The sequence below is a fragment of the Vulpes vulpes genome, chromosome 5 (genome assembly GCF_048418805.1).
Source record: "Vulpes vulpes isolate BD-2025 chromosome 5, VulVul3, whole genome shotgun sequence".
Taxonomy (NCBI): Eukaryota; Metazoa; Chordata; class Mammalia; order Carnivora; family Canidae; genus Vulpes; species Vulpes vulpes.
The window spans coordinates 10,526,795-10,547,898 of record NC_132784.1 but is presented as its reverse complement, the minus strand read 5'-3'; the positions used below and the strand labels follow the sequence as shown (position 1 = coordinate 10,547,898).

Sequence of the window (21,104 nt, the reverse complement as noted above, 5' to 3'; positions counted from 1 at the left end):
ACATACAGCTATATCTTTGGCAAGTGATAGAAATGAGTAAAATATACCAGCAAAGTGCTTCTGATCACCTTCTAGTTCAGCAAACCAGAGAAGAGCCAGAAGCCATATGCCAAGTCAGAATAGAATGCTTATGAGAAGTAAAATCAAGAGATCAGATGTTTTTATGACTTTATAAAGCACCAAATGTAATAGTGAGTAAGTGAGAACAATTAGGGACAGTTAATATATCAAATGCAAATGAGTTCCCTAAGCCTCTTTTTTTTTTTTTCCTAAGCCTCTTATTTAAGGACATATATAACTGATTTATAGCAGCATTCTGAAAAAAGCAAGAAAAGCTAGACAGGCAGGTGGTAATTCTTTATGCACAGGCTCTGAGCGGCTCTGTCACATGGGTAGCAATGCTGCATTTTACCTGATACTCTGTGTTCCTTGAGGGTGGCAGTGGTTATACACAGGGTAGCTGGCCTAATGCTAATAATTGCTCCCATTTACTAATTGTTAACCACGTGACAGTCGCTGTGCTAAGTATATTGCATGCACCTCCCCATTGCATCCCACAACCCTATGAGGAGGGAGATAGTAGCATGGCCTTTTACAGCCATCAACACCAAGACTCAGGGAGCCAGATGACATGCTCAAGGCAACAGGGTCTGTCTGACTCCAGACTCAAGCTCTCACCTTCTCCCCTAAGCTGGAAGAGTAACGATGCTAGGACACCTTGATACAGGAGAGGACAACAAATAGAACTTTATTACAGACTAAGAGTTTAGGAAAATTCTATTTTGTGAGAGGAAATTTAGGGAGATTAAAAATAGCTCTCAACCAGGCCTTGTGTATTCTTGCCTTCAGAGTCCCTAGGTATCTCTTGTTCAAGATGACCATTTGTCTGGCCTGGTTTGAGTTCAGTTGGCCAGCAGGGTTCAGTGAACCTCACCCAGAGACCAATTCCTGTACCTTGACCAAACTCAGTACCTCTGCTGCTCATCCAGAAGTGCCAGTCCCACTGAGGCTCAGGGATGGCTTGAAAATCCTGCTGGAAAATCCCATCTTCCAGGAGACTGAAAGGGAATGCCAGTTTTGCTTGCAGGAGAGCAGGCCTTTCTGTGGCGCCCACAGGGCTGGTCTGAAAAAGATGATATACCCAAAACCGGGTAATAGCAACAACAAAGTTTAAAAAAAAAGAAAAGAAAAGAAAAGCTCTGGGTGTAAATAAGTGTGGGAGATAGTGGGTTGAGCAAACATAAATAGTTCTTTAAGAAGTGGCTTTGTAAAAATCAAGTATGTTTGTTATAAAAATATGTGTTACTTGATGTGATTTTAAAAAATGGTGAAGCCAAAGGAATTGATGAACTTCCTTGATATGCGTGATATTCTTAAAATTTACTGCTCAAATTAAGAAAAGAGATTATAAAGACATTAAGAGGACAGAGCCACTGTTGTCTTCAGCTGCACACTTGAAGTTCAACTAGAAGCTTGGCAGTGCAGAAAGGAGGGAGGTAGCATCCACACACTGTCCCTCTCTCCCTCCTTAATGGCTTTGTGTTCCGTGAGATTATCTAACCTTATCTGGGTTTACAGCATTTGCATCTGTCTTATGACCAGAAATGCCACAGTTACTTAGTTTCTATTTCAGTAGAACCGGGGTGTCACCTCCATTCTTTGATATACATTTTCTCCATTCTAAGTTTTTTGTCTATTCCGTTCCTGGCTTGTCTGGATTGTGTAATCTAGTAGCTTGTTAACCATAAGTCCCCGGAGGCTACATACCGAGGATGCTTACATGTTTGACCATGTCTCTGCCCGTCTGTCATCTTGAAGGACAACTTGACTTGTCTTGATTTACAGTTCTGTTCCCCTCAGAACTTGGTAGACATCGCTCAACTGCTCTTTACTTTGAATGTGCTAGGAATTCAGAGGCTGCCTGGAATCTTTACCCACCCAAGGTGAATTCTGGATGCCCTTAGAATTCTTTTTGTTTTTGTTTTTGTTTCAGTCTTGAAGTTAAGTACTTTGCCAGGATACATATTGGTGTTGCTCTGTATCATTTGTTTTCCTTGACCATGGCATGTCCTTGTGATCTGGAGAAAAAGGACTTTCTTTATTTGAGGAAACTTTTCAAATAATTAAAATTAGGAATATTTCAATCTTCTATTTGCTTTGTTCTCTTGCTCAGGAATATAAATTATATGTAGGTGTTGGCTACCCTTGCCCTTGGTATCTGTTATCTTCTTTGTTTTTTTTTTAAGATTTTATTTATTTATTCATGAGAGACACACAGAGAGAGAGAGAGGAGAGAGAGAAGCAGAGACACAGGCAGAGGGAGAAGCAGGCTCCATGCAGGGAGCCCGATATGGGACTTGATCCCAGGACCCTGGGATCACAACCTAAGGCAGATGCTCAATCACTGAGCATCCCAGGTGCCCCTGTTACCTTCTTTAAAATAATTTAGCTTTTTAATTTTGTGTGGATCCCTCATTCCTGCCTGCCATGGCTCTGCCTGTGTTTCTATACATGTGCATATATGTATGTGGGGGGGGGGGTTTGTAGTTCTGTCTAATACAGTGTCTACCTCAGTGACTGTTCCTTTTCTTTTTTCTGCATGATTCCTAAGTGCCACCAACTCTCTCTTCATCTCCTTTAATGTGTTCTACTGTTGCTTCCTTGAAACTGGTGACTCTCACTGTGGCAAGATCAGGCTGTCTATAATTTTTTTAAGACTCTGGTAAACCCTCTGAGTTCTGAGGTCATCCCTCTTGTGCTGTGTGTTCTTCACCTGCTTTTACTCATGTCCTTTTCCTCCTTCAAAGTGTATTAATTTTTGAATTTGCAGTTTTTATGCATAGTAACTGTGTTAACGGCACCTGGGTGGCTCAGTCAGTTAAGCGTCTGCCTTTGGCTCAGGTCATGATCTCTGGGTCCCAGGTTTGAGCCCCACATGGGGCTTCCAGGTCAGCAGGGAGTCTGTTTCTCTCTCTCTCTCTCTGTCTCTCAGTCTCTCTCAGTCTCTCTCTTTCACTCTCTCAAATAAATAAAATCTTTAAAAAATACCTTTTTTTGGTACTGGTTCTACTCAGCATCTTACTCACCTTTGAGTAAGGCCTGCTGCCAGCAGAAGAATAACATGGGAAAGGAATGATGATGGCGATAATAATTATCATAGTAGCTGATGCTTACATGGCACTTACCATGTGCCAAGCGTCAGCACCACTCATTTCATACTCCCAACAGTATTTATGAGTCGATGCTATTAGTGTGTCCACTTTGTTAGATGAGGAACCCAAGGCACGGGGTGTTTAGATAAGTTGTCCAAGGGCAGAGCTGGGATTGGAAGCCAGGGTCTGGCCCACAGTCTGGGGTCTCCTGAATCCTGGGAGAATATCTCCCATTGCTGCACCCTGCCCCCCCAGGCTCACAAGGGCCAGGTGAGTCATCGTGTGTGTTGTATGCTGCCGTTGTGTGGTCAGTTCCTCCCTTCTGTCCCCATGATGTCACCTCCAGCCTTCCAGTCCCAGGTCTAAAACAATAGAAATGTCAGGTCAACATAGTTACTTCTACAGCTGTCTCCCTGTTCTTCCAGGATGCTGAGGTCACATCTCTTCTGTCCTAATCCCCACTTTTCCAGAGTCCATTCCCTATTTTGTCACTTTAATCAAAGAGTAGGTAGGTGTTTGTTTTCAGGGCCATTCCCCTTACCCTTGGGGAAATCTGTTGCCTTCTCGGCTCTCATCTCTCTCCTACACCTTACTGTACAAGGGTTTGGAAGTATAGTCATTTCCCTCATTTAACAGAAGATTTTCTTTCTCTTTCATTTTAAACATTTTTTTCTTGTTGTTTTGTTGAGTTTTACAGGAGGGTAGTCAAGTTCAAATAGCTCCACTTCACTGTCTTGTACCAGAAATGCTGCTGGGCTTGTTTGTCCCTGTGGATGGGTTTAATCCTGCCCTGTGGCCCTACATTTGCATTCATTCTAGAACTAAGCACTCCGTGCCTGCTGTGCATTTGGTGCTGTGGTAGGCGCTGGGCTGCCCCAGGAACAAGACAGACCTGCTCCCGGCTCTGAGGTCCTAGTATGGAGAAGAGAGACAGGCACACCAAGAGGATAGTGCCCAGGGTAGAAATGGTTGTGAAGAAAAACCATACACAGGGATGTGACCAAGTTACTGCTCTTATCTGGTGGTCAGGACCCAGGGAAGATGGTTTCAAGTGGAGGAAGCTCCCAATGCCATCAGGTTGGAACAGGCTTAGCAGGGTCACATTTGAGGGAAGCCCCAAAGCCCAAAGTGTGTGGACAGTGCACCCAAGGGGAAGAAGGTGTACCCAAAGGGAGACCAAGCTGGAGAGGCCTCGGGGACCTGAGAAGGGTAAGAGTTAGGGTTTGGTTCTGAGCTGGGAGGGAATCCAGGAGACCGTTTTCAGCAGGGGGTGTGACATGGCCTCATTGTGCTCCTAAGGGGATAGTGGGTTGAAGTAGCACCAATGAGACACAGACTGTGCCTTAGGAAGGAAGCCCAGCTTGGCCTGGATGGCAAATGGTAGCATGATCAGGCTTTACTGAAGGGTTGGTGAGGCTGGGGACAGGGGACATAGCTCCTGGCATCCCTCTGGGTGATGGGGAAATGCAGGCGCTGTGCATGATGCCTCATGCAGCTCTTAAATTCAGCGATAAGCAACCCATACAGCTTCTCTGGCCTCCCAGAGCGCCTTGTGTGCTGGACAGCGCCCAGGACCGTGGCCATGTAATACCTGTGTGCTGCACTCACTGCTCCCTGCCTGCAGGTTACAGCTTGACAGCAAATGAATTACCGGCCTGACTTGGCTCTCCCTAGCATCCGTCTACTCAGACTGCTCCTCAGCTTCCATTAGCATGGGCAGGGCCCCCAGGCTGTCCTGCTCCTGCTCCCAGTGTCTACATTTTGGCCATTTGATGGTCAGGGAGGAAAAGATCCCCAAAGACTCCATTTTACTGATTGTTTCTGGTTTCAGTCACCAAGGCTTGCTGGAGAGAGAAGGGAATTAAAGGTTAAAATAAGTGCTAGGAGGGGTGCCTGGGTGCCTTGGGTGCTCAATCAGTTAGGCATCTGACTCTTGCTTTAGGATCAGGTCACGATCTCAAGGTTGTGAGATTGAACGGGGACTTAGCACTGAGTCTGCTGGAGATTCTCTCTCTCTATCCTACTCTCATCTGTGTGTGTGCACTTTCTCTCTCTTGCTCTCTCTCTCTCTCTCATAATAAATAAATAAATAAATAAATAAATAAATAAATAAATAAAATAAGTCCTGGGGTAATTAGCAGTATCTGTCCCACTTCTGCATCAGCTGAGCAAGTTGTTTCTTCCCCAGGGAAACTTCAAAGTGAACGCTGGTAACTGAAAGCCTCAGCGCTCATATTTCACCCCTTTACAGAAAGTCCCCAGGCCTAAATTTTTTTTTTTCTTCCGAGAGAGCACATACTCATGAGCAGGGTTGGGGTTTGGGGATGAGAGGGTGAAGGGAGACACTTAACCGACTGAGACACCCAGGCTCCCCTGGGCCTAAATTTTAAAATAGACCTTCCCAGAGGCAGCCCAGCCCTTGTGTTTTGACTAGTAGAATCTCCTGCATTTGGCACTTTTGTGCTGCAAAAAGAAAGACCTAGTACTTTGGGAAACTCATCCGTGGCTTGGCATCATGAGGCAATTGCGTCTTCCTTCTTTAGAACTCAAATGGGTCAGGTACAGTTAACCTTTGATCATACATGTTTGAATTGCACAGGTCCACTTCTATGCAGATTTTTTTCAATAAGTACAGCACAATTGCAAATGTATCTTCTCTTCCTTATGATTCTTTTAATATCTTATTTTCTCTGACTTGCTTTATGGTAAGCATATTACCTATCATACGCAGAACATACATACAAATATGTGTTAATTATCATGTTATTGGTAAGACTTTGGGTCAACAGTAGGCTATTTGTTGTTTTGGGGGAGGCAAAAGTTATATATGGGTGTTCAGTTTCACAGGGGGTCAGTGCCCCTCGCTGTCATGATCCATAGTCAACTATATAACTTTTTCCAAGAAATTTCCTCTTCCTGCAGGGAGCCTGATGTGGGACTCGATCCCAGGACTCCAGGATCATGTCCTGGGCCGAAGGCAGGCACTAAACCTCTGAACCACCCAGGGATCCTCTATTTTATTTATTTTTTAAAGATTTATTTATTTATTTGAGAGAGAGAGAGCACACAGGAGAGGGGCAGAGGGAGAGGGAATCTCTGGCAGACTTCCTGCTGAGGATGGGGCCCAATGTGGGGCTCCTCCATCCCAGGAGCTTGAGATCACAACCTGAGCCGAAATCAAGAGCTGGCTGTTTAACCAACTGAGTTATCCAGAACCCCCTGACATTTTATATTTTGTAACTTTTTTCTTTAAATAGGCTCCACGCCCAATGTGGGACTCCCAATTCACAGCCCCAATATCAAGAGTCACACATTCCACCAACTGACCAGCCAGGAGCTAGCCCCCTCTTCCTGACACAATAAATTATTACTCATTTTGTTTGGCACAAACGTTGGGAAGGACACATTTATAGGACACACACTGTGTACTGAGTAATTAGCATTATCCCAGACCTTGTACATTCTTTTCTCCTTTAAACCTTGTCCCATTTTGCTGATGAGAAAACTGAGGCTTGGGTGAAGTAGCAAGCCAAGCCACAGAGCTCATACAGGGCCCAATGAGTCAGAGTCAGTGTTGTCCCTACGCCCTGGGCAGTGATGGTGGCCTGCAAGTGTCCCAGTGCATGGCATGTGATTCATAGGGGTGAGTCAGATGGGAGGAACACTCTTGAAGCCCCCCCTTCTGTAGCCCAGTGAATTCAAAACAGAGTTCATCAACAGCTTGTTCATGGACGATTTTTAAACTACACAGCTATTAAATTCCCACCCAAAGCTTAGAGAGATTAAGAAATTTACCCCAAATCACACAGCTCGTAAAACCCTAAATCCTAGAAGATTAAAACCAATACTTACTAACGCTTCAAGCATGTGGCTTACATGACTCTGTGATAATTTAGGAAGGATAATCTGTGCTTTCTGAGGATTTTGAAGAAAAAGTTAACCACCCTAACAAATAACATACTTTTATTTTCCTATCTCCTTTTAGTGATTGGCTGTATTTATGCATACTTTACATAATTATCATCAAGGCAAAGATCCAGTGATAATTTCTGGTCACTTCGTTAATCATTACGGCATTTTTCAGGTTGCTACATTTTCTTCATTATACCCATTTTATTGATAGACTAGGATTTTCTTAGCCTTTAGTTTATTTCTCAATTTTCCTTTCCTCTCTCCCTCTGCCTTACCAGCCTCCCTGCCCTGTGATTTAACATTATCCCTGCTGATGTTAAGGGTGGTAATCTGAAATTAGACTGAAGCCATTAAATCGGGGTTTGGGTTTTTTAAAACAGAGTTGTAATTTGGGGGCAGGGGAAGCCTTCTCACTTTAAAAATGGGAGACTTGGGGATCCCTGGGTGGCTCAGCGGTTTAGCGCCTGCCTTTGGCCCAGGGAGCAATCCTGGAGTCCTGGGATCGAGTCCCATGTCGGGCTCCCAGCATGGAGCCTGCTTCTCCCTCCTCCCATGTCTCTGCCTCTCTCTCTCTCTCTCTCTCTCTCATAAATAAATAAATCCTAAAAAAAAAAGAAAGCTTTAAAAAAAAAAACGGGAGACTAGCAAGTCCCTTCTCCCACCATTAGTTTTCACCAAGCAGTAGGCTGCCTCTGCTAGGTAGGCACGCCTCTAAGAGCTATTAACATCTGACAATCAGCTGCAGCCAAGTTCCGTTAACAGAGCTGTGCTAACTGGTATCCCTGCTAATGGAAAAAAGCAGTGTACTCTGGTTGCCCGGGCTACACCTCCAGTGTGCTTTATGTATTAGGTGTGGGCTGAAAGCACTTAAGAATAAATCAGCCAGGTCAAGGCAAACATTAATCCTTGCTCCAGAGCTTGTTATTTTTTTTTTGTAAGTTAATGAGCTAGAACAGAAGCAATAGAATGTTCTTCATCTAAAGCCCCCAGTGAACTACAGGTCAGATAGTGTATTTTCTGACCTAGTAGGTGGTCAAGGTACTGAAGAGCACACCTTGGAGTTTCTGTTCAGCTGATCCTAGGTTGGCCTATGGAACATTGCCTTTCTGCTGATTCACTCACCCCTGCAGTGAGCTCTTGGGTCACTAGTGGATGTCATTTAAAGATCTGGACTTCTGGGGGCACCTGGGTGGCTCAGTTGGTTAAGCATCTGCCTTCAGTTCAGGTCATGATCTCAGGGTCTCAGGATCAAGCCTCACATTGGACTCCCTACTCAGCGGGAAGTCTGTTTCTCCCTCTCTCCACCCCCTGTTTGTGCTCTCTCATTCTCTCTCTCTCTCTGCCTCAGATAAATAAATAAAATGTTGAATTTTTTAAAAAAAGATTTGGACTGGTACTTCAGGAAGTTGACAAATAGCTATTTCTGAAGCACTGCACTAGGAATCCAGGGCTTTGGGGCCCAGTGTCAGCTTTAGGGCCTTGCAGTCTAGTGGGAGAGTTATGAACTTGAGAAGGTAACAGTCTAGGTGGCAGCTGGGTACCACAGGGCTGACAGAAGTGTGTGGTGGGGTGAAGGCTCCTAAGGATGGAGAATCAGGGGGAGATTCCTGTGAAACTTGGTTCATTCACTCATTCAACAAGTGTTTATTGGGCTGGGAACATAGTAACAGGCAGGTACCTTGCTTTTGTAAAACTGTATTTGAGCCTAGGGGAGGGCAGATGGCAAAACAGTGATTTAAGAGAGTAGGATTAAAAAACTAAAAGAAGATCTGGACAAAGGGCTTTCCAGGCTGAGGAAATAGCAAACGCCAAGGCCCTGAGGCAGCGGGAGCTCACTGTAGGACGGTGAGCGCCTGGGTCCTTTTCCTCCTTCAGGTCTTGGCTGCAGCATCTTCTCACCAGAGAAGCCTTTTGTTCATCCCCTCTTAAATAGCATGACATGTTTTGCCTGCCTCCCTCATACCCTGCTTTATTTTTCTTGTTGGTATTCATGACATGACTTTATATTTTATATTCATTTTGTGTTTGCTTGTTTGCTGTCTCCAGCTAGAATGTAAACCCTGTGAGATCTGGGACTTTGTTCTGTTTATTCCTGTTTCTCAGGTGCCTAACACATTGCCTGGCACACAGTAAGTGCTTAGTGAATGCGTAGATAGCCAAATGAAAGGCTCATGTGGTTTGGGCATAGAGAACAAAGGAGACAGTGGTACAAGATTTGGAGAAGTGCCTACATAGGAAGGAGGGTATGCCAAGTAAATATGAGGGAATTGTGTAGAGCCCCTACAGGGACCGTGTAAAGGCAAGATACAGGGGGGACATAAGGAATTATCTAGAAGGCAAACCAAAGAGCCTTCAGTGGCAATCAGAGAGAACATTAGCCTGTCTTGTATCTACTACATTGATGCTTCCTCTTTTCTTCCCTCTCTCTCGCTCCTTCCCTTTCTCCCTTTTATTTTTCTTCCCATGCTTGTTGAGCACTTACTATGTTCCAAGCCCTGTTGATACTAGAGATGCAAAAGAGGAATAAGGCGTGGTGGGATATTGGACTTCAGAGGGAGCGGTTGTTCATCCCAAAGATTTGGAAGGAGAGATTCAAATGACACCAAAATGTTGGGAACTGGATTATTTGGACAGAAACTTGTATGTATGTTCCTAGCTTTCCTTGTTACAGCATTAACACTGACATCTGGGGGCACCTGGGTAGCTCGGTTGGTTAAGCATTCTGCCTTTGGGGCTCAGGTCATGATCCCAGGGTCCTGGGATCGAGCCCCATATCAGGCTTCCTGCTCAGTGGGGAATCTGCTGCTCTCTCTCTGTCTCCCTCTGCCCCACCCCACTGTTTGTTCTCTCTCCCCCCCAAATAAATAAATAAAATCTTAAAAAAAAAAACACCAAACACCAACATCTGGTAATTGGCTTAAACATTATAGTTCTAGGAGCACGTATCTGACTCACACTGATGGTTGTGTATGTATATAACTGAGAGTCAAATAATTATTATAAATAATTAACACAGCAATTGGCAAATAAGATCAATGCAAACATGCAGAAGTTGATTCACATGGATTTAATGAAAAGACTATATATAAAGAAAATAAAAATACTTGTGCTTACCACGGGAAGAACGTGTCTGTATGTGCGTGTGTGAGCCTCTTTGACAGGGCTTCACAAGAGAAAGAATCCTGTTGTCTCATTTCTTTCCCCTCAGGAATAATCCCAGCTAATGGGAAGATGAACGTGACTGTCAAATTCACACCATTTCAGTATGGGATTGCACAGATAAAAATGCAGCTGTGGATCTCACAGTTCAACTCTCAGCCATATGAATGTGTCTTCACCGGAACCTGCCATCCCAACGTGGCTTTACCGTATGGCAGCTTTGGAATGTCTTTATTTCTTCCTAACATTTTGTTATAAAAAGAATCCAAATCTCTATTTCTTGCATTCTGTCTTTCTTAGAATGCCATCAAACCCGTACTTAAAATGTTGAGCTTTCAGAAAATACTCTTTAAAATATAACAGTAATGCATAGAATAGCTCTAGGCTTGTTGTAGTGGTTGTTTCTGCCAAGAGGGGAAAATATGATCAAGAAGAGGTGGATGGAGGGATACTTGCTTTCCTTGATTACTGCTGCTGTGCTGGTCAACTTTTGACCATATGTATGTATTATATATGTGTATGTTACATATATGTACATATATGACCATATGTATTGCCCTCCTTCGATTTTATTTTTTTAAGGTTTATTTATCTATTTGAGAAAGAGAGTGCATGTGTGCACAAGTGGGAGAGGCTGAGGCAGAGGGAGAGGGAATCTCCACACTGAGCACAAAGCCCGACAAGGGGCTTGATACCACGACCCTTGAATTACGACCTGAGCCGAAATCAAGTGCCAGACATTTAACTGACTGAACCACCCAGGCGCCCCACTCTTTCAAATTTAAATAATAAGACAGGAAGAACATAACCATTTTTGAAATGCCAATATAACACTATAATTAATTTTTTTAAATATTTTATTCATTTATTCATGAGAGACATAGAGGCAGAGACACAGGCAGAGGGAGAAGCAGGCTCCTCACAGGAAGCCCAATGCGGGACTCAATCCTGGACCCAGGAATCAGGCCCTGAGCCAAAGGCAGACACTTAACCACTGAGCTACCCAGGCGTCCCGACATTATAATTAATTGAGTGCCTGTTGTGTGCGGTGTCCATTGCAAAGCCTCATGGGACACAGTCCACATTCTGAAGATGCTCACAACAGAGAAGCCAAAATAAGTCATGTTTAACAAGTGATTTCAGTGTAAGACAAAAATGAAAACGTGCCACATGGGAGGTTTTGTTGGATTTTGGCAGGGGGGGGGTGTTGTTTTTTTAAGAATCATAAGCATTCAGGTCAGAGTAAAGGTGTGAAATGGGATTAAGTTTTATTTCATAACAAATTTTTTCTGAACTTCTTCCTTTTGAACATGAGCTTGTATTTTTATATCCCAATGTACTTGGTCAAAATGATAAGCTTCTCCTAGTATGCATGATTTTTATAAAAGCTAAAGGAAAACTTGTCACAATATAAATTCTAACCTTGGGAAATCCTTACAGATTTTTGAAAATGATAAATAGCTGGATATTGCTTCTCTCCCCTCACATATAGATACACATCACATTTTAACATCATTACGTGTATTAAAAGTAGAGTTACAGGGGCACCTGGGTGGCTCAGTGGTTAAGCATCTGCATTTGGCTCAGGTCTTGTCCTGGGGGCCTGGGATCAAGTCCCGCATCAGGCTCCCCACAGGAAGCCTGCTTCTCCCTCTGCCTATGTCTCTGCCTTTCTGTGTCTCTCATGAATAAATAAAATCTTTTTAAAAAGTAGAGTAACATTCTTATATCAAAATATGAACTAACCTCATGATTTATTATATGTTTTTTAATTTAAATTCAATTTGCCAACATATAGTATAACACCCAATGTTATTATATATTTATATTATGATTTTGTTCCTAAAAATTCAAAGCAGCCTAAATCAACTATAGAATGTTAGTGTGACCTGCTGAACCCAAATCCTGCAAGTAACCTTGGTAAATATAAACTAATTCTGGCAATAAACAAGCAGCATTGGATATGAATAAAAGACAGTAGTAATTTTTCTGGTATTAGATAACTGGCCAAGAAAATGCTATTTACCATGTCACATCATATGCTGCAATATACAAATAGTTTTCTTAAGGACATCACTTGAGTGGGATTTTTGCTTCCCACAGACATGTTCTTAAATATACGAGAGCGTTGTCTGGTAGAAGCTGGAAGAAGCCCCCTGCAAATGCAGACATACACTATCTCTAAACTATTATTGGTCACCCAGCTGGAGTTCAGTTCATCTCATTTAGTGCAGTCTTAATGTTTGCAAGGACTACATCTCAAGACCTGCATGTCTCCCCAGACTGTGCATAGTACTGTAACATATGAGTTGCACCACGAAGGAAAAAAATTATCCTAGCCACGTGTTCTCTGAAAGTTTCACAGGTTTCTTTTTGTTGTTGTTTCAGAATATGGTGTGTGAGGGACCTACTCAAGTTCCATGAGTAACTCCTTATTACAATTTATCACTTTCTTAGACCCCTTCATTTCCATTATCAGCAATTAGATTCCTTAATCTAATTTTTAAAAATATTTTTATTTATTTGAGAGAGATAGTGTGAGCGAGGGGAGGGGCAGAGGAAGAGGGACAAGCAGACTCCCCGCTGAGCAGGGAGCCCTATGTGGGGCTTGATCCCAGGACCCCGAGATCATGACCTGAGCTGAGGGCAGACCCTTAACTGACTAAGCCATACAGGTGCCTAAGGAACTTAATTTTTTAACACCTTCAAAAATTTTTTGTAATTTCCCAATATTTATAGCAGAGGTGATGTAAGTAAGCTCTGATGAGGTGTGGATGCTGGGCCACAGCCACTTCCATAACCCAGTGTCTCTGCCCTGCACATCATAGCCTATTGGTCAGTATGTATCTCATCAAAGGACACATTCTCTCGGGCATTGAGCTTTCAGGGTACTCTTACATAGGCGACCTTAAGTTCGAGATTGCTGGCATATCCCCTATGTTGTGCAGTGGAGCCTGTTCAGTAGGTGTTCAGCGAATGTTCATTCATCAGAATGAATGAATGTTGGTGTATTCTTATTTCTGTAATATAATGGACATATGTAATCCTGCAAAACAAGTGTTCACACATTCTCCTTTAAGGAAGTGCTTCGTGGCATTGAACATGATGTAGTTCTACTACAGCTCATAATAAATAACTCCAGGAATTTCTCTAGGCATGGTAGTAGCACTGTCTATACCTCCATATGTCCAAAGTCAGTTTTCGTTAATCTGCGCCACTTTTTAAAAAGATCTTACTATAAACAGTGGGCATAATCATGCTTTTACTAGGAGCATAAATCATTATAAGATTTTTTCAATGTAGTAGATTTAGCTATTGAAAACCAACAGCCTAGAAATGAATAACACTAGACCAGGAGAGCATTTTTCAGCATGTCACATTGTCCACTTGTTATGTTCTTTGAGAAGGTGAGGAATAGCAGCCGCTGGTAGACTATTTTGACATAGAGGATTACACTCTGGTATAGACATTACATTGATTTTAGTAGACCACTGTTTTAGCACACAGATTTATTTTTCATTTAGACATAGTCATTAACAGACCGAAAGTTATGATATTATCAGAAGGAACATAAAAATAGGAACCTTGTGGGACACCTGCCTGGCTCATTCAGTAGAGCATGCGAATCTTGATCTCAGGATTGTAAATTCGAGCCCCATGTTAGGTGCAGAGATTGCTTAAAAAGAAAAAGCCTTAAAAAATAGGAACCTTGAGTTATTGGAACATATAGTAATTTAATACCTGTTTTAAACTATAGATTAGAAGAATTTGAAAGATTAAATGCTCTTTCTAAAAGAGTGGACGTTCCTCCAGAAAAGGCGATGACACAGATACATTTTCAGCGAATGCCACAAAAACTAAAGCCTCCAAAGATTAAGGTAACCTGGGCATTATTCTCAGCATGATGGAAGGAAGGATAGAGAAGCAAAATAATGAATTTTCCCTCCTGATTTTGGTCTCAGGAAATTGACTATCAGAACCTGAGATTTCCGGTAGATTTATCGAATCCATTTGCTGTCGCAACTGTTTTAAACCAAGAACCAGGAAAATTGAAGATTAAAGAATTAAGAGAAGGTAACAAGTTGATCCATTATAAATCAGCCGCTGGCAGAACAGGAAAGAATTATTGCTTGTCACATTTACTATTTATGAACAACAACAGCAAAACTGAGTTAGACTGCTGTTATGTTTTGCCATTAGAAATGTGTTTTTCTCTCAGCAAATGATTCTGATTTGATTACTAGTATAATCATTGTTTGCTCCTGCCCTCAGTCTTGGACCAAGGCCACGAGATTTCAAAAACAAGACAGATGAAGGAAGCACTCTTTGAACAGAAAGTCAGACACGACACTTATGAAGAGATTGAAAATCACCTTAAGTGGTAAATATTGAGCAATTATTTATACCAAGGGACAGGACAGTGTTTTTAGTAATGGCTTGTTATACATGAGACACGATGAAACATAATAGCTTTTTATGCCCTTTGAAAAGTTTGATTATTCCCTCTCCTCCAACGGACCTTAGAAGTTTCCATTGGGCATAAATCACTGTGACCAAGCTATGTTCTTGCCTAAGTGACACCAGACAGTGGCATAACCAGAGTGAACTGTGGGAGACACCAGGACACTGCTCCCTGCTGGCCACTGCCACCAGCACCCCGTCTCTCCCCAGGTGCCTCAAATCCCGCCCCAGCCCCCTGTGCCCTGGGCTGTGTGCCCCCAGTGTCTCTGGGGAGCCCAGCCGAGCAGGCTGGGGTGGGCGAGGCTCCCGGGGGATGTTCCAAAACTCAGCCGTGAGACCTCTCTCTGTCTTGTGTTCCTGCAGTCAAAAGGCAGCCCTATCCACAGTGTCCTACTGGATCATACCAGATGCATCCACACACAGAGATTTCACTGAAGTAAACTTTAGAAACTCGTGAGCTGAAAAAGAGACTCTTAGAAGGAGTCTTTGAGAGGCCCCTTGCCCATGCCCCACCTCTACATTTCTGCACAGAAAGAATATGCACCGACCTCCCAGGCCTTCACAGGTGTCCCCCAGCCACCCTGCTAGCACAGGACAGTGGCCTTTGTTCCTCATAGAAGTACCTTCTCCTCCGCAACAGCCTTTGTTCATGGTCTGGCCCTGGGTAAATGGGAAGTATCCCAAGTAACTGCAGATCATTTCTTAAAATACTCTTTCCCTATTATTTAAAAAAAAAATGGTCACAATGTCATTGTAGGAAACCTGAAAAAAAAATATTTTTAAATGGAGAGAAGGGAAAAAAAAATCTGCTGTAACGCAATGACCACTTTAACACTGGTGTATTTCCTTCCTCCTGTGCTTCTTTGTAACACACCTGAAATCACAGCCTAAATTCAGTTTTGATTGCTGGGTTATTCACTGAATATTTTCTCCCCCGACTTTTTTTGTTGAAAACTTTTTTTTTTAAATATATTTTTTTAATTTTTATTTATTTATGATAGTCACAGAGAGATAGAGAGAGGCAGAGACACAGGCAGAGGGAGAAGCAGGCTCCATGCACCGGGAGCCCGACGTGGGATTCGATCCCGGGTCTCCAGGATCGCGCCCTGGGCCAAAGGCAGGCGCCAAACCGCTGTGCCACCCAGGGATCCCTGTTGAAAACTTTTTTTGTTGTTGTTGTTGAAAACTTTTGAAACCTGCCAGTAACACCCATATACACTTACAGAGGTTCACCAGTTGTTGACATTATGCCAAATATATTTCCCCTGTCTACACACACACACACACACACACACAAATGCACACTTCACACACACCTGCTTTTGAAGCATTTGAAAGTAAGTTGCTGACATCATGAAGCTTCGCTCTTAGACACATTAGCACGTACCTCCTAAGACTAGGACATGCTCCGACATTACCATAATCACTGCTAAGAAATCGAGTGTTGATGCCATGACATTATAATCTCCAGCCTATATGCAGATTTACCTGATTGTCTCAATAATGCCCTTTCTATCTGTACTTTTGGCTGGTTTGTTTTTGGAGAAGAATCCAGCATCCAAACAAAGGTCAGACAATTTGTATTTAGCTTCCAAGTCTCTCTAGTTTGCTTCGGTCAAACAGTTCTCCAGACAACTTCTCCCCTTTTAAAACCATAGCTACTATTTATTTTGAACATGTGCCAGGCTTCATGATTGATATATTATATACTAGAGTTGTCTAAACTGTGGTCAAATTCACCAAGCACAAAATTCACCCTGTTAACCGTTTTAGAGTGTACAATGCAGAAGTTATTAGTATATTCACAGGATTGTGCAACCATCGCCACCACTCGATTCCCAAACATTTGCATTACTCCAGAAGGAAACCCCACATCCATTAAACAGTCACTCCCAGTTCCTCTCTCCCCTCTCAGCCCTTGATGACTGCCAATCTGATTTATATCTCCATAGATTTGCCTATGCCAGACATTTCAAATAAATGGAATCATATATACCTAGGGGGCCTTTTTGTAACTGGCTTCTTTAATGTGATATGAAGGTTTATCTACATCATAGCATCTATCAAGACTTCATTCCTTTTTATGACTGCATACTACTCCATTGCACGGCCATATTACATTTTGTTTACCCATTTATCAGTTGATGGACATTTGGGTGGTTTTCACTTTTTGACTAGTATGAATAATACTGCTGTGAATATTTACATACAAGTTCCTGTGTGAACATATCTTTTCAGTTCTCTGGGGTATATACATAAGAGGGGAATTTCTTGGTCATATGGTAACTATATGTTTAACTTTTTAAGAAACTGCCAGACTGTTTTCCACTGTGGCTGCACCCTTTTATGTTCCCATCAGCAATGTACAGCGTTCCGATTTGTCCACATCCTTGGCAAGGCCTGTTTTTTTCCTTCACTCTTATCATCATCATCATCATCATCATCATCACCATCCTAGTGGGTGTAATGTAGCACATCAGTCATTGTGGTTTTGAGTTGCATTTCCCTAATGACTAGTGATGTTGATAATCCAGATTTTTTTTAACTTATACATATTCAGTATGCATGGCTAGAAGAGAAGCTTCCTTTTGTAGAACAGTCTTCATGTCAGTTATGCTACTGTAGTCTCTACATCTTCTCTCCCCCATGGCCCTCCTCCAGAATCTCAACACCCTTCCTCAGCACCCTTTGTGGAGAATCAACAAGATACTCCATCTCCAAATTGACCATGGTATTCTTACGGGTTTTGGAAGCTGGAAGTTTTTTTTTTTTTCTCTCCAGGCAGGTGCACCTTGGTAAAGATCATATGTCTTTTAAATTTAGAAAAGACCTCACTGAACAACGGCAAAGAGAAAACGCCAAATATAAGGTCAGAATCACTGCCAATTCGATGATATTGATTGCACTAAATAGTCTGAATTCCTGCTATATGCAACATGCCACATCAGAAGAAAGAAAACATAGTTCGGTTGGGAGGGGAGGAGGCTGATGACAATTGTTAACTGTAAATCAAGGTTGGCTGTAGATGTCACAAGAGACCTGTACTAAGTATTGTGGGGTGTCAAAAGCCAGATAAGAGAGAGAGCTCATCTGAACGGAAAACTTCCTGGAAGATATGGTATGATTTTGAAAGGTAGTAAAAGGACAAAGGCATTCAATTCAGAGGGAGGGGAATGCCTCGAATTCAGGCTGGAATTTTGGCCATGATGTACACCTATCCCATGATCTGCAGGGCATGAAAGTAAGAGGGACCCAAAGACAGTGACCAGGAGTGATGCCAGAGCCAGACAAAAGTTCTAAGTCAGAGACACACAAGAGGGCTGAGCAGGGGTTTGGAAACTGACTGAGGGGAAGGGACCATGGCAGGGTTCCCAAGGCAGTAACTGTGGGCTCAGAGAGGGGAGGGTGGAGATGGTAATGGTAGGTAGAGTGCCACACTCCCAACCTCACCACGGTGTGAGAGACCTTGTTCCCTGAGGGCAGGTGGCAGGGGACACTGGGGACAGGCCCATAGTCACTGGAGCACAGGACACACATGGGCCAGAGGAGATAGGGCTTGGCTTGGGCTTCCTGTCTCAGGGGTTCAGCCTTTGTAGAACTTGCAGGGTAGGACTTGCAGAATCATCCCATATCATATTAGTCTGCTCGGGCAGCCATAACAAAGTGTACCATAGACTGGGTGGTGTAAACAACAGAAATATATTTTCTTACCACTCTAGAAGCTTAAGACCAAGGTGCTGATAGAGTTGGTTCCTTCCAAGAGATATAAGGGACTGATCTGTCTTCTTGACTTGTAGACCATCTTTTCCCTGTGCCTTCACATTGTTGTCTTTTCCAAATTTCCACTTATAAATTATAGGACACCAGTCACATTGGAGGAGGGTCCACCCTATGACCTCCTTTTAACTTGATTACATTTTCGAAAACTATTTTCAAAGATGTGACTAGGAGTTAAGATTTCAACATATGAATTTCAGAGGGATATAATTCAACCATAATACACATATTTAAGCTTGAGAGTGTAAGCTGTGTGTAAGCTACACACAGAGGCGGCATTGGGTAGGAGAGATTGGGGGAAAATAGGGATCTTGTTGGATATGAATATATTTCTCATATAGAATACCCTTTTCTTCCTAGATTTTTTCTTTTTTTAAAAAAAATTTATTTGTTCATTTGAGAAGAAAAGAGTACAAGAGCCGGGGGCAGAATCAGAGGGAGAAGGAAACTCCCTGCTGAGCAGGGAGCCCAATGCAGGGCTCAATCCCAGGACCCTGATATCCTGACCTGAGCTAATGGCTGAAGGCACACGCTTAATGGACTGAGCCATCCAGATGCCCTCTCTAGATTTTCTTTCTGAGTCCAGATCAGATATTTGAATAAATTTATCTTGCATTTCTTTATTTTTTGTAAGAGACAAAAGAAAGAATATAGGATGATTACATTAGTATATCTTAGCATTTAGGGAAGGCACCTGTTAGATTGGCATTTAAATTTAGTTTGATTGTAGTGCCATTTGCTGGCATTTGACTTTTTAAAACAAAATATTAAGTCTTCTGTCCACCCCACAATGGGATGATATTTTCTAGCTGTTTTAAAGATGAAGGTGACACAAACGTGGGATGACCAGGTCAATGTGACAGTGAAGGCTGGAATTGCCAGCATTTGGTCAACAGGCAAACCCAACTGTGTGTTTATTTTGCAAGTGTATTTAATGAGGGGTCTTTGTCTGTAAGACTCTGTGCTAGTGAATAAGCCACCATCCCTGCCCTCAAGAAGCCACAGTCCAGAAGGGGCACAGAAACATTAAGAGACAATTTAAAATGTGCCAAGTGCAGTGACTGAGGAGTAAAGAAAGGGAGAGGATAGGATGATTCCTAGGTGTCCAGCTTGGGTCCATGCTGGCGATTTTAAATGAGATTCCTAATATCAAAGAAGGGGGTGGGGCCCCTGGGTGGCTCAGTTTGTTAAGCCTCTACCTTCTGCTCAGGTCATGATCCCAGAGTCCTTGGATAGAGCCCCACATTGGGTTCCCTGCTCAGCAGGGCATCTGCTTCTCCCTCTGCCCCTTCTCCCACTTGTGCTCTCTCTCTTGCTCTGCTCTTTCTCTCTCTCAAATAAATAAATACAATCTTAAAAACAAGACAGGGGAAGACGAAAAGTTAAATGTGGGACATATTATATCTGGGGGGACTGGAGGGCATCCAGGTGGATGACAGGATCAAGTCTACCTCAGCAGAGACATGACACAGAACACAGAACAGTGCCATGACCTGGGGAAAGTGAATGGCGCAAGGAAGGGCTGCTGAAGGTGGGAAAGCCAGAGAACCTGGCTTTGATAGGGATGATTTGAGGGGAGAGCAGCAGACAATGAAGGAGACAGGAGGGAAATAGTCAGAGGAGGTGGTGTCAGGAGAACTGGATGACACTGAAAAAGCAGATGGGGAGGGATCCAGGATGGCAAGGAAGGCCTGAGAAGCACATGATGTGTTTGGCCTCTTGGAAGCCCTTGTTTGCCTTGGCAATACCAATCCTAGGAAACAGGAGAAGGTAAAAAGCCAAATTGCCATGGCTCGGAATGCATGGAAGTGAATAGATGGTTTCTTGAGAAGTTGAGATGACTGGGGGTGAAGAGTCAGGACATGGACCATTAGAGGGGGCTGAGGTGTCAAGGAGGGGGTTTTCTAAGTTGGAAAACTTGAGAATATTTGTATGTTGAGGGCAAAGAGCAATCACAGAGGAAAAGGCTGAAGAAGTTTGGGAGTAGGCCATGGTTGGAGAGAAAGGTTGACACTAACCAGGAGAAGGGACCATGGTGTAGTCAGATTTGCATGCAGAGAGGGAGCTGTTGAAGGCTGCCTGTGGCCTTGTCCTTCTGGGTGGCCCAGGAAGCCAACCCAGCTGCAGAGATAGCCAGGAGCAGGGGCTGGAGAGAGGCCTGCAGAGAGGAGTGAGCATTTGCAGAGGTGCCCATGGGAAGCAGGAAAGGACGAGCCCCAGTGCAGATGGATAGCAAGTGTTACAGAGACTGTATTCTGTGTGCCTGGGAGATTTCATCAGGCATCTGAATCCTGGCAGGTGACCCAGTGGCAAGGAACACCTGGAGGCCCAGGGCATGTGGAAGAAGTGGCAGGTGTGGGCGTTACAGTGGGATGATGGGCTTTCACTCAGGAGATGACCAGTGATGGTAAATTCTAGAACATTCATCATAAATACATAGAGCCTTGATAAAGATATAAGACCTCACTCACCCTCCTCTCTCTTCTAGCTAACTACCTTGCCAATCCCTTTTTTTTTTTTGAAAACTGTTTTGTTAGAGACAGAGGATTTAAGTATTTTGTTGTAATGTTTTTTTTTTAAGATTTTATTTATTTATTCATGAGAGACACACAGAGAGAGAGAGAGAGGCAGAGACATAGGCAG

The 21,104-nt window shown here is 43.1% G+C and overlaps 1 protein-coding gene across 6 annotated transcripts in view; it reads left to right on the top strand.

Moving 5' to 3' along the window:
- CFAP221 (cilia and flagella associated protein 221) overlaps positions 1-21,104 on the top strand; it is a 102,049-nt gene that overhangs the window by 38,300 nt on the left and 42,645 nt on the right. For all 6 annotated transcript variants that reach the window (XM_072757558.1, XM_072757560.1, XM_072757556.1 and 3 more), the window contains exons 8-12: positions 10,273-10,432; positions 13,981-14,101; positions 14,186-14,297; positions 14,496-14,604; positions 17,466-17,553. In XM_072757558.1, coding sequence (XP_072613659.1) covers positions 10,273-10,432; positions 13,981-14,101; positions 14,186-14,297; positions 14,496-14,604; positions 17,466-17,553 — 590 coding nt within the window. The remainder of the gene's footprint in view (positions 1-10,272; positions 10,433-13,980; positions 14,102-14,185; positions 14,298-14,495; positions 14,605-17,465; positions 17,554-21,104) is intronic.